The 12390-nt window shown below is 36.9% G+C and overlaps 1 protein-coding gene across 1 annotated transcript; it reads right to left on the bottom strand.

Annotated features, from left to right (window-relative positions):
• Positions 1-79: 79 nt before the first annotated feature.
• On the bottom strand, positions 80-10998 carry LOC129183655 (transmembrane protein 237B-like). Its single transcript, XM_054780559.1, has 14 exons — positions 10850-10998; positions 10616-10651; positions 9157-9188; positions 9059-9072; positions 8922-8975; positions 8719-8844; positions 8541-8607; positions 5560-5717; positions 5353-5485; positions 5088-5279; positions 2534-2607; positions 2377-2464; positions 2185-2306; positions 80-2090 (listed from the first exon to the last, which is right to left on the bottom strand). The coding sequence occupies exons 1-14, from the start codon at positions 10868-10870 to the stop codon at positions 2026-2028; spliced, it is 1182 nt and encodes a 393-aa protein (XP_054636534.1). The 5' UTR covers positions 10871-10998; the 3' UTR covers positions 80-2025.
• Positions 10999-12390: the final 1392 nt, after the last annotated feature.

The raw sequence follows: 12390 nt of genomic DNA, 5'->3' as shown, positions 1-12390 counted from the left end.
CGTCTAACATACATTTTTAAGTAAAAATATTATTTTAGATTGCAACAGAAATCTAATTCTAAAACACAAAAGACCGATCTCAATTAGACAAAAATTTTATTATTTGAATTAAGTTCATTTCCAAATATTTACAGTGAAACAACACAACTACAAAACATTGCACAACAAAATGCTGTATAAACTTTAGAAATTTGAGTGTGCACGAGCGACGTGATTTTTGCAAATGAGTCGGGTCCTTTGAACAGCTCTTTTAAGTGAACACTGAGAACCGTTCTCCCAGTTGTATAGAAGTACGAGCTGCTTACAGTATGTGCAGTCCATGAGTCTGAATCGTCGACACTGCCTTCACGTGAACGAGTAATGACATCTTCGAGCTTGAGTTGTCCACAGCACGCTGCCTTCACAGCAGTTAATTGGCGATCGTCCAGTAGTGGAGCGGGTCACCATAGTTTGAAATGTATGTTCCATTGAAGACTGTTTAAGACAGGGGTGTCCAAACATTTTGCAGCGAGGGCCACGTATTGAAAAATAAAAGGATGCAAGGGCCACTTTGATATTCTGGATGCTTTTTAAACTTTTCAAAAATAGTTTTAAACTTTCTTCTGTTAAATTTTATTCTTGTAATATTATGACTTTATTCCCATAATATTTTGAATGTATTCCCATAATATAACTTTCCCCCCCAACCTAATTTAATTAAAACTTTGTTTCTCATAATACTACGACTGAAAAAAAGTCTTTTTTTCTTTAATATTTCAACTTTATGATACTGAAATGGTTATTTTTCCTCATAATTTTGTTTTCCTTGTAAGATTGTGACTTTTTTCTCGTTTGAACACAATTTTTTTCTTAATATTTTGACGTTATTTTCATAAAACTACAGCTGTTTTTCATTTCTGCTTTTAATTTAATTTTCCACCTATTTCAGCTTTCTTCTTGTAAATATTGTTCTCGTAATTATGACTTTATTCCTGTAATATTTTGACTTTATTGTCGTAATATTATAACTTTTTCTACAACCTAATTTTCCCATAAATGACAACTTCATTGTGTTACTTCTCATAACTTAATAACTTTAATAAATTACATCTTTTTTCTTTAATATTTCAACTGTATACTGCTGAAATGGCGTTACTTTTCCTCATAATATTACGACCTTATTCTCATAAAACGACTTTTTCTCGTTAGATTACAACTTTTTTCTCTTAATATTTTGACTTGACTCTTGTAAAATTGCTGCTGCTGTTTTGTTTTTTAAAATTTTCCATCTATGTAAACTTCCGTCTTGTAAATGTTCTTCTCAAAATATCATGACTTTGACCTTATTCACATAATAGTCACATAATATTCTAATATTTCAAACTTTTTTTTTGTTTGTTTCTCATAATATTATGCCTTTTTTTCAAGTCTTTTTCTTAAATATTTAAATTTGATGCTACTGACATGGTGTTATTTTTTCTCATACTACAACTTTATTGTCATAAAAATTAAAACTTTTTTTTCTTTTAATACTTTAATTTTTATTCTTGTAAAATTACCACAGATTTTTCAATTTTTGCTGTGTTTAAAAAAAATTATATTTCAAGAATGTGCCGTGGACCTCATATGGTCCTCTGCCATTTCTATGTAACACTGCATGGTGTCAGAAGTGGGATTTGAGGAATCCCTGGACACACTGAAAGCTGCAGGACTAAAGTTAAACCACGACAAATGCCAGCAGCAACACTGACGAACACAGAAGCTACATTAGCGAGCGCAACCCGAGTTAAGACTTTTGCGCCTCTATCAGGGAGGAAGACAGGGCAAACATTTGTCAAAAATGGCGCCCTGTTTCAGTCTGTAGTTGGGACACACCTCATATGTGATGCTTATCAGTGGTGCTTATAATAAAATATATTTTCTTTTTAAATATTTTAAGGTTTAATGCAAAAGTCTGAACGAACCCAAATGTACAACACAATCAGAAGTGTACAAATTCAAAGCAAACGCATGTGCAAAAATGATAATGAAGCTGCCTAGCTCTAATCATGTGATCATTTCTGACTTGTCATCCATCTTGGAGGGTTCGAGTTGCATGGCAACCAGATAACCTGAAGAAGAAAACAAGGTTCATTTGTTGTGTTTTGAGGCAATAATTCTACTACGACTAATCATAAGAACGCCACTGGATCTTCTCAGTCTCACTTTTAGTATAGTCTGCCTCAGGTCGGCTGGTGATGAACATCCAGGCCAGGCTCACCAGCAGTGCCACCACCAGGTTGACCGTCACCCAAGGGTGGAGTATTTGGTGCTCGGACCCTGTCGGCCTTGAAAGTGAGAAGATCATCTTAAAGTAGGATACTCAGAATAGCGGAAAGAAAAGTACAGTGATGCTACCACAAAGTTGAGTTGGAGAGGGGGTAGAGGTTGATTCGATCGCTTGTGGTCTGCTGGCTGAGAGAGAGCACCAACGCAGAGAAATACACTGCAGAGACAGCATGCAGATGTTATGATACTTTTAGAAACATCGATAATAAAAATCAATAATACTCACAGAATGAGGCAATAGCCACTGGGTCCAGTGTGATCAGCTCCTGCAGTGCCATGGGAGCCTTGGCCAGGTTGACTCTAACAACACAATTTTATTTTATTAGTCACTTGACTCATAAATAAGTTAATCACAATTTTTAATGGCAGGTTTTTATAGTTTTACTAATCGCATGATTATTTCTTTTTGTTGTGTTCACCTTAAAGCAGGAGGGTCCAAAGTGGGGCCCGCGGCACATTCTAAAAATATAATTTACATAAGAAAATGTGGGAAAAAACCCAGCAAAAATAGAAAAATATTACATTACATTATTACGTTAACTATTAAGAGAAAATAGTTGTACTATAACAAGAAAAATATTAAATATTAAAGAAAGATTTTTTTTTTTTAAGTCCTAACACTATGAAAAACAAACAAACCGACAAATACAGTTGCAATTTTTGGAAAATTAGGTTGTACAAAAAGTTCTAATGTTACAAGAATGAAGTCAAAATATTATGGGAATAAAGAAGAAAGTTGAAATAGTTGGGGGGAAAAAGAGCAGAAATGAAAAAACTGTTGTAATTTTACAAGAATAAAGACAAAATATTAAAAGAAAAAGTCGTATTCTAAAAAAAAGTCAATTTTACAAAAATAAACATGTAATATTTTGAGGAATAATAATGTCATTTCAGTAGTATAGAGTTGAAATATTAAAGAAAAAATACATAATTTTTTAAAAGTTATGAGAAATTTTTATGAGAAACGAACAAAACAAAATAAAGTCATTTTTGGAAAATTAGGTTGGGGAAAAAGCTATAATATTATGGGAATAAAGTCATAATATTACAAGAAGAAAATTGACAAAGATTATTTAAGAAGAAAGTTTAAATATTTGGAAAATTTAAAAAGAACAACTGCAAAAACGGGAAAAAAAGAGCAAAGACCAAAGTTGATGGTAATAAGAGGCTTTTCCACCAATATCACAAAGCTGAGATGCAGTTTTTGGCCCTTGCATCCTTTCATTTTCACTATGTGGCCCTGGCTGGAAAAAGTTTGGACACCCCTGGCTCCTAAAGAGATATTTTTCACATTAAAACAATGCTTGCGTTGAACAAATGATTGTCATTTATTACAGTAAATGGAATATGGAAATGTAACGGCAAAATAACAAAAATATTCAACGATGAAGAACGAGGTCGGTATCGCAATGCAGCTCGAATCAAATCGATACCGAAATTGGCAGTATTGCCCAACCCTAATGCAAACTCCAGCTGAAAAAGTTGTTGTACGCCTGTCCCAGAGAAACACAGACTAAAATCTCCGTCCGTCCATCTTTCCATCCATCATTTTCTATGCCTCTTATCCTCATTTGGGGGTATGTTGGAGCCTATCCCAGCTGACTTCGGGTGGGAGGTGTGGTACACCTTGGACTGGTCGCCAGCAAATCGCAGGGCACATATAGACAATCACGCTCACATTCATACGGACAATTTAGAGTCGCCAATTAACCTAACATCCTAAAATCTCTTCTTTTGGTAAATTTTTAACATACATTGAACAATATTACCTGATTAGTACTTTACTCTCATTTACAACTATGTAATTCTCAGACGTATTTTCTTGTTATTATTCTAAATGACCAGCAGAAGGCACCAAAGACACAGTATATATTTTTGAATAGGCATGTCCCGATCCGATCTTCAGGATCGAGATCGAGCTGCCGATCCGCTGTATTTTGAAGATTGGATAATATCGGTTTCCGCCGTGAGATCGGGCAGATCCTGTTGCGTTTAATATTCGGAACTCACACCACCATGCAGACATGTCCGCCGTGTACTGTGGTGAAATTAGTTAGTTTCACGTTGGACATTGGATATTCGGCTCCTTGGCTACAGTGGTAGTTGTGCCTGGACTGCTGTGTCATTATGCAGGGAGCTCGTACAAAAAGTTCTGCTCTAACCGCTGGTTGTTATACTAGGGACCGTCAATGAATTACTATTGCGTTGAGAGTTTGTTAAAAAATAAAAAATTAAATTTTTTTTTTTAAAAAGTAAAATATTTTAAATCACACCACAAATTGATCTATAATCATGTCAAATGATTAGTTCTACCCTAAACGTAGTTTGCGCGCCTACTTTTTCCAATCTTATCTTTAGTGGATGGACTATCATTGGCTCTATTGGATTAGAGACCTGACTCACAGAGGTTTGTTACAAAAGCCAAACAATATTGTTGGTCATGCTGTATAATAAAAAAAAGTAAATTCAGCAATAATTTGGTTGCGTTATATTTAATGCTTTGAAGAAAAAGGATCGGCACCGGATTGGATCGACAAGATTATAAAAAAAAATCAGATCAGAGCGGAAGCCAAAAATTATATATCTATAAATGTATATATTTTACACTTTTAAAATTTGTATATATACATTTTTATATTAAATACATTCAAAAATGTATTTAAATATGAGATAATTTTAAGTTTTTTATTAATTTAAATTGTATCTGTACAGCACTTTGGCTCACCGTGGTTGTTTTCAAGTGCTTTGGATTGGCTAAAAGACACACGGGAGGGTGGTACCTGTCAAAAGCAGCCACCGTGCTGATGGCCAGCAGCATGTAGAGCAGAGATTGGGATGGGTAAGCCAAGTAGTGGTACTGCTGCAGCAGGTTGGGAAGAGCATTGAGGTGCTGCCCAGCTAGCACGTACACCACCACCATGTTCCACACAGCATATCCTGCTAGGAAGCCGTGACAGTACAGCGCGAAAATCCTGAATTAGAGACAAAAGAATGTCGGAGTCATACTTCCAGTTAGTTAAACCACCCAATGCAATCTGGGTCCACCTGAATCCCTCATGCACCCTGAGAGAAACATCTCTGGTGGTCCAGCGAGGCTGCATGAGCTGGAAGTCATTCATGTTTTCCGCCTGGTCGCTGGTCTTCCTCCAGTCTGAGCGCTCTGCTGCCTGGAAGCGCTCTACACAATAACATACAATCAGTAAGTGGCGTTGAAATAAGTGTTTGGGAGGGGGTATCCATTACATCACTTACTGTTGCGCTCAACAAAGACCTTCCCAACAGGCTGGCTCTGTCCTTGTGGGGCAGAGAACAGGGAATGTTGTGGGATAGGAGATGTTATGTCTGTGATCACGTCGTCTTCTTCTACATCCAACCCGTCAGGAAGTGACGATTCCACAACTTTTGACTTCCTTTAATGAGGGAAACAAGAGCACTTATGTACTTACACTTAACATGAGTGCATGAGTGCATTTACACTCACGACAGAGTACAATTTTGAAGCACACTAGCAAGAAAAAGCCCATCCATCCATTTTCTACTCCGCTTGTCCTCAATAGGGTCACGGGTAAGCTGGGCTCTATCCCAGCTGACTTTGGCCAAGGTGCAGGGTACACCCTGGACTGTTCAACAGCCAATTGTAGGGGACGCATAACAAGCATTCACACCTACATTCACACCTATGGACAATTTAGACTCTCCAACAGGGGTGTAACAATTCCTCTACTACATCGATGTATCGACATATATTCCTATGATTCAACTACATCAATCTGTACGACAAGTTGCCATTACGGACGACATATATCGATAAAACATTGTTTAATAGGCAATCATCCAATTGCATCAATACTAGAATATAAAGCATTGGCTTTAAGCATGGCAGGCTTTATATGGATGTGTTTTTTTTAAAGCACTTTTATTGATAAAGGTGTTAAACGTTACTCCATTCAGTCTGCCACACACCAGCAGAAACGTAGCATGAGGAATGGCAGAGGACAAGCCGGCGAGCAAGAAATAATTAAGCCACCATTGCGGTCCAGTGTGTGGAAACACATTGGCTTTTGCAAAGAGGGAGATGTTCTAATTAAGTCCAAATGAGTCACCTCCTTGCAAGAAAAAAAAGTCTTAGATGCACTGTTTGGCAAAAATGAGGTGAACACTGAGCAAAAGATGCTTTGCCTTTGACTGAAAATGCCATGAAGTGGTGGAGATCTCAGGAGAAAGAGCTACCTCCACTTTAAACCCTTGCTAAACGGTATCTGTAGTTATTGAAGAGTAGTTGCTTACACTTCATCTTTTGTTAAATATTGCTACACTGCTGTTTGTTTATTAAAATGAGAGAAGTAGCAGGTTCAAGCACTGCTCATTTAACCCGAAGAGAAGTTGGCTGCACTTTATTTTTTATATTAATGTTGTATTTGTATTATTTTTATGTTGAAAAAACAACAGCAAAAGTAGCAGTTAAAGCTACAGTTAATTCAACCTTAAGAGATGTTGGTTGCACTTTGTTTTGATGTTAGTACTGTAATGTTTTTATGTTGAAAACCAAAAGCAGAAGGAGCAGGTAAACGTACTGTTGAAATCTTGGTTGCACTTACTGTACTTTTATTGAAAATGGATTGAATATTGAAAATGACAGCAGAAAAGCTTAACCTCCTGTTCACTCAACCTAAAGTGTTGGTTGCACTTTATTTTTATATTAATGTTGTATTATTTTCATGCCATTAATTGTTGTTTACTTGTTTATTTATATCCATAATTAATTAATACCTGACTCCCTTACAAAAAACAACATCTAGGAAACTTCACCTGCACAGTCCAGTATCCAGGTATTTATTTCACAGTCACACTGTTAGAATTTTTGGATAAAAAGTTACTGAATTGATTTAAGTCACTGAATTGTTTCAGACCATATCGTTCTAAATGAACCAATATCCTCCTTGAATCGCATCATGATACGAATTGAAATGAAAACGAACTGTTACACCCCTACTCTCCAATTAACCTAATGTTGGCGATAGTGCTCCGTCGAGTGGTTGCAATTCACCATTTAAAAAGAACAGTAGAAAGAAAAAAAAAGGAGAATGAAGAAGAAAAAACAAAAACAAAATGAAGAACAAAGAAGAAATAAAAATATGATGACAGAAGAAAAATAAGAAATCATAGGCAAAAAAAGAAAGAAAAGCAGAGAAAGGAAAAAGAAGAAGAAAAAATAAAAGAAAAAGAAGTAGAGAAAGAAGACGGTAACTACAGCCGTCCCTCGTTTATGGCAGTTAAATGGTTCCAGACCCGACTGCTATAGAATTTCCCCGAGGTAGGATTCAATACCTATGAATACAATATTTTCATAATTATGGCACAAAAAACCTGTTTACAATATTCTAAATACAGTTTTTAACATTATTAGAGCCCTATAGATATGAAACAACACCCCTGTATTCACCCTGACACTCCTATTACCCAACATAGTAGACATAATCAGAGAAAATGAGACATCTTAGACAACAATAAGATAACAGACTCACATGTTAGCAGTTCCTCGCAGTTTTTTTTTCTCAACAGCTTACTTTCAGCGTACTTTAAAACCGCCATTACAATACACTGATGTATTATGTAGTACGCTATGGCGGCTTTAAATGGGTCTATGTGTTATCCAGTGTAGTAAACAAAATAAGAGTAATTAAGCCATTTCAGATAAGTAAATGTATTCCATAGGAAACCTTAGTAAGAAGTCAAGTGCCTGTCTCACCGAACAATTACTGACACCTAGTGGCCAATGTAGAATACAGTACTACATTCACAATTACAATGCTTATTCTGCCTTGTATTTGTATTTTAGTTCATTTATTTGGTTCATTTTGCCATTTTTTATGCTTGAAAATGCTTCATTTAGGCCAAGAACAACTAGTTTGCTTAAATATGCTTTTTTTTTTTTTTTTTTACTAACAATACAGCAGATTCAACCACAAAACAGCGATCATTTATTCAGTAATACATTTTTGAAAATTTGGACAGTATTGTGATTGTCACTTTCAATAAGTGCACAATGGCGGTAATCAAATTGGGACAGCACTACACTGTCAAAATGTGTGCACTTAGGAACTAAGTACACAGTGTACTTCCTATGTGTACTGACGGAAGTATTCCATTTGAGACACAGCACGAGTAGGTTACACAGAAAAAACACTCATCCCCATCCGCAAATAATAAGAGAAAGTTTGACTCTTCCTTACTTCTTCTTCTTCTTAGTGTGATCTCCCGCGCCTCCATTCAACAGATCAGCTTGGTCATCTTCCAGATCTGAAAGGGAAAACAAAAACATCTCTTCGGCCTGGAATGTCTTTGCTGTGTATGACACTGCGTACATGGCGGTATTTGAAAGTGCGCTCCTCGATGTCGGTCTGACCCTACCTGAAGTCATGCTCTTCTTTTTCTTCTTCTTCCTTTGAGGAGCATCTGCAGGTGTTTCAAGTGAAACATGCTCTCCAACCTCAGACATCCGTCTGGTGCCCAGGCCTTCCATCTTCATTGCCTGATCTGAAAAGCATGAAAACGTGAGGACGGTGCAAAGATGTTTACATGAGGTGGCGTGGGGACGTGAGGACCGTGCGCACCGTCTGTGTTGTCTGCCTCCCTTTTCACCCTCTTCTTCTTTTGTTTTGGCACATCTGTTACATAAGCACACTTCAATTGCTGAATTTTTTAAAGCTGAAATTGCCCATTGTCCCCCTGCTGATAGTTCCTCACTCACCAGCCGTGTCTTCCCTTCAGTCCGTGTACATGAGAAAAGGAGCAGCATGTTTGTCAAGGGAACATAAGACACTTTTTTTTACAACTATATTTGCCTACCTTGGCATTGTGGGAAGCGCTCTTTGTCCTCGCTACAGAAAGAAAAGGGAATCACAGGTCAGTTGACATTAAGTGCATTGTTATTGTTGTTACAGCAGATGAGAGGACAAGTGAGGAGCTTCACCGGCGTCTTTCTGGCCATTCCAGTCAAGAATCAAGCAAGAGTGGAGTGAGGCAGTGCTTTACCTGCTTGGTAAATCCTCTGCTAAATCTGTGCTCATGAGGAAGGATTACTCGGGTCGGGGTCAAACCCGCTGCTACGTTACGTGGATTTTGATCTACCGTGAAAAAGCAACCAGTACAAGACTGGGAGAATAGGGTGTGCATACTTTGCGCATTTGCAGAGAATGCGCCCCCTTGTGCAAAATTAACAATGATGTAAGTTATATGTTTTTTTATGCATTAAGGTGGTGCAACAATACATTTGCTGCGTCTCCAATGGACTACTTCTGTCAGTACACTTCGATATGTACACTACCGGTCAAAAGTTTAAGAAAACCCCAATTTTTCCAGTTATTTATTGAAATTCAAGTCATTCAAGTCCAACGAATAGCTTGAAATGATACAAAGGTAAGTGGTGAAGTGCCAGAGGTTAAAAAAAAGATAAGGTTACCCTAAACTGAAAAATAATGTGTATTTCATAATTATACAAAAAGGCCTGTTTCAGCGAAATGGGAAAATGGGTCAAAAATGTAAAGCTGTCCTGCAGAAATGGAGGTTCATCAAGGCTTCCAAGTTCTGGAGTGCTTACTACCTCCTCTGTCTGCATAATAACAGTTTTTGGAACACACCGTGGTACTATACCCTTGTGAACATCAGTTGAACAGCATTGCATTTGAGAAAGTAATGTCTTGCTACAAAAACGGCACGAAAAAAGAGAATTAACAATGGGTAGAGAGACAGACCACATTAACACTTAACAATTTAGGTTTTTCCTCCAGAGAAATTGGAGTGTTCTAAACCTTTTGACCGGTAGTGTATACTTTGTAAGTATGCACACTGTGTACTGTGACTGAGGGCAGTGTCGTGCTGTCCAAAATCGATTGCTTGATGGCAATATTTATGCGTGAGGGTTTGCTAAGTTACGACAGTCGTCCCTCGCCACATCGCTGTGCACTCACGGTTTTTCAAACATACCACAGTATGCTATAATATAAAGAAGTTACAATGAATGAACAATGCTGACATTTTATTACTCAATGTCACATATTTAATATTCCGGGCAGGGTAAAAACTCGCAAATATGCGGGGACTCACTGTATACTTATTTAAGTGTGAGTACAGAAGTGTGCGAATTGACACAGCCTCAGTGTGAACGCACTTGGGCACTCAAAAAGTGTAATGTGTAAGTACGGTAGTGCGCAAACTGAGTCAGTATGTGATTACAACCCTTAATGGTAAAACAGTTAGTACAGTTTGAGTTTTGTAGTTAGTAACATTACTTAAAATAATGACTAACCTGAGGCAGAGGAGGCAGCTCCCTGGGTCGCATTTTCTAAGAAGGCAAACATTATAAGCAATAGATAGCATATTCATTCAAATCACTTCAACATAAGCAATCTTATGATTCATCAAATGAAAAGGTGACTTTTTGGAAAAGAACAATTTAGCACCTTCTGTGTTGTTCTACCGTCAGTGGCCGCTAAGCTAGCATGCACAATAAATAAACTAAGAGCTAACTTAGAAATCGTACCTGTGAGACCCCGTTGTCCATATTCCGTTCGATTTTTATTTTTTTACCGGAGGGGTATATTTAATTCATGTTCGAAGTCACACTAAAAACCGTTATTTATTTATGTTTACTGTAGAAAAAAGAAGCTCGAAATACTGCGCCAACCGGATGTACTTAATGAGGTCAGGGTGGTCATCCTGTTTCCAAAATAAAAGCCCCAAAGTGCACGGGGATTGGGGGCGCGGGGGGGGCGTTAAACAGAACCAATCAAAACGAATCACCTGAGGTCAGCAGGTTTATTATTGTCGTAAACACTCAGAAGTAGCAAATGAAATAGCAAAGCATTCCTTAACTTGCACATTTGTTGTAAGGTTAAAAACTTGATTTTACCACAGTAAAGGCTACGTGCAACGTTACAAAATCGTTGCCAACTTGTGGGTTTGCCTAAGGAATACCGTAACTCGCACATTTCACGGAGGAAAAACAAGCCACAGACAGCTGTCGTTGCTTTGGCCGGAGAAAGATCTGAGCGAACACTTCCTGTACTGGCCCCTTCAGCGTAAGAGCACACATGACACTACCATAATAAAACGTTTGTTTCTTATAATCAAACACAACTATTTTTCAACGTGTTTTGGCAGATTATCAACACAACATAAAAACATAAAATTACCTCACACCATAGACTGTAAACATTGGTGGGATCAGCATAGGCCAGGGGTGTCCAAACTTTTCCCAGCGAGGGGCACATAGTGAAAAATGAAAGGGTGCAAGTGCCACTTTGTAGACATTATATTTCAAGAAAAAAAACTACATCTCAGCTTTGTGATAGAGGTGAAAAAGCGTATTTGCTCTTTGACCCCCACCCCCACCCCCATTTTTGCTTTTTTAAAAAAAACAAAACTTTCCAAATGTTTAAACTGTCTTCTTAGATAATCTTCACAAATTTTCTTTTTGTAATGTTCACTTCATTCCTATCATGTTATAACTTTTTCCCCAACCTAATTTCCCAAAAATGACAACTTTGTTTTGTTTCTTTGTAATGTTATGACTTTAAAAAAAACATATTTTTTCTTTAATAGTTCAACTCCTAAAATGAAATCATTTTCGCTCATATTACCGTTTTATTCTCGTAAAATTGCAGCTTTTTTTTCTCGTTAGAATATGACTGTATTCTTGTAAAATCACAGCTGTTTTTCTCCATTTCTGCTGTTTTTTTACATTTATTTTCCAACTATTTCAACTTTCTTCTTGTGCATTTTCTTCTCGGAATTATGACTTTATTCCAGTAATATTTTTGACTTTATACTTGTAACATTATCATTTTTCCGTACCCCAATTTTCCAAAAAATACAGCTTTTTGTTGTTTTGTTTGTTTCTCATATTATGACTTTTTTCTTTAGTATTTGAATTTTGTGCTAGTAAAATTATGTTGTTTTCATAAAATTACAACTTTTACTTGTTAGATAACATTTTGGTTCTCTTAATAGTTTGACTTTATTTTTGTAAAATTCTTGATTTTTCCATTTTTGGTGTGTTTTTTTTAGATAACTTGTTAAGTT

The sequence above is a fragment of the Dunckerocampus dactyliophorus genome, chromosome 1 (genome assembly GCF_027744805.1).
Source record: "Dunckerocampus dactyliophorus isolate RoL2022-P2 chromosome 1, RoL_Ddac_1.1, whole genome shotgun sequence".
Lineage (NCBI taxonomy): Eukaryota > Metazoa > Chordata > Actinopteri > Syngnathiformes > Syngnathidae > Dunckerocampus > Dunckerocampus dactyliophorus.
Note: the sequence above shows the minus strand (reverse complement) of the source record. Positions and strands in the feature narration are given on the sequence as shown.

Coding starts and splice junctions, on each gene's coding strand:
- LOC129183655 (XM_054780559.1), bottom strand. CDS start 10,870: ATGGACAACGGGGTCTCACAG. Junction 2,465..2,533: donor AGTGGCTATTGCCTCATTCT/GTGAGTATTATT, acceptor CTGTCTCTGCAG/TGTATTTCTCTGCGTTGGTG. Junction 2,307..2,376: donor CTCTCCAACTCAACTTTGTG/GTAGCATCACTG, acceptor CTCACTTTCAAG/GCCGACAGGGTCCGAGCACC.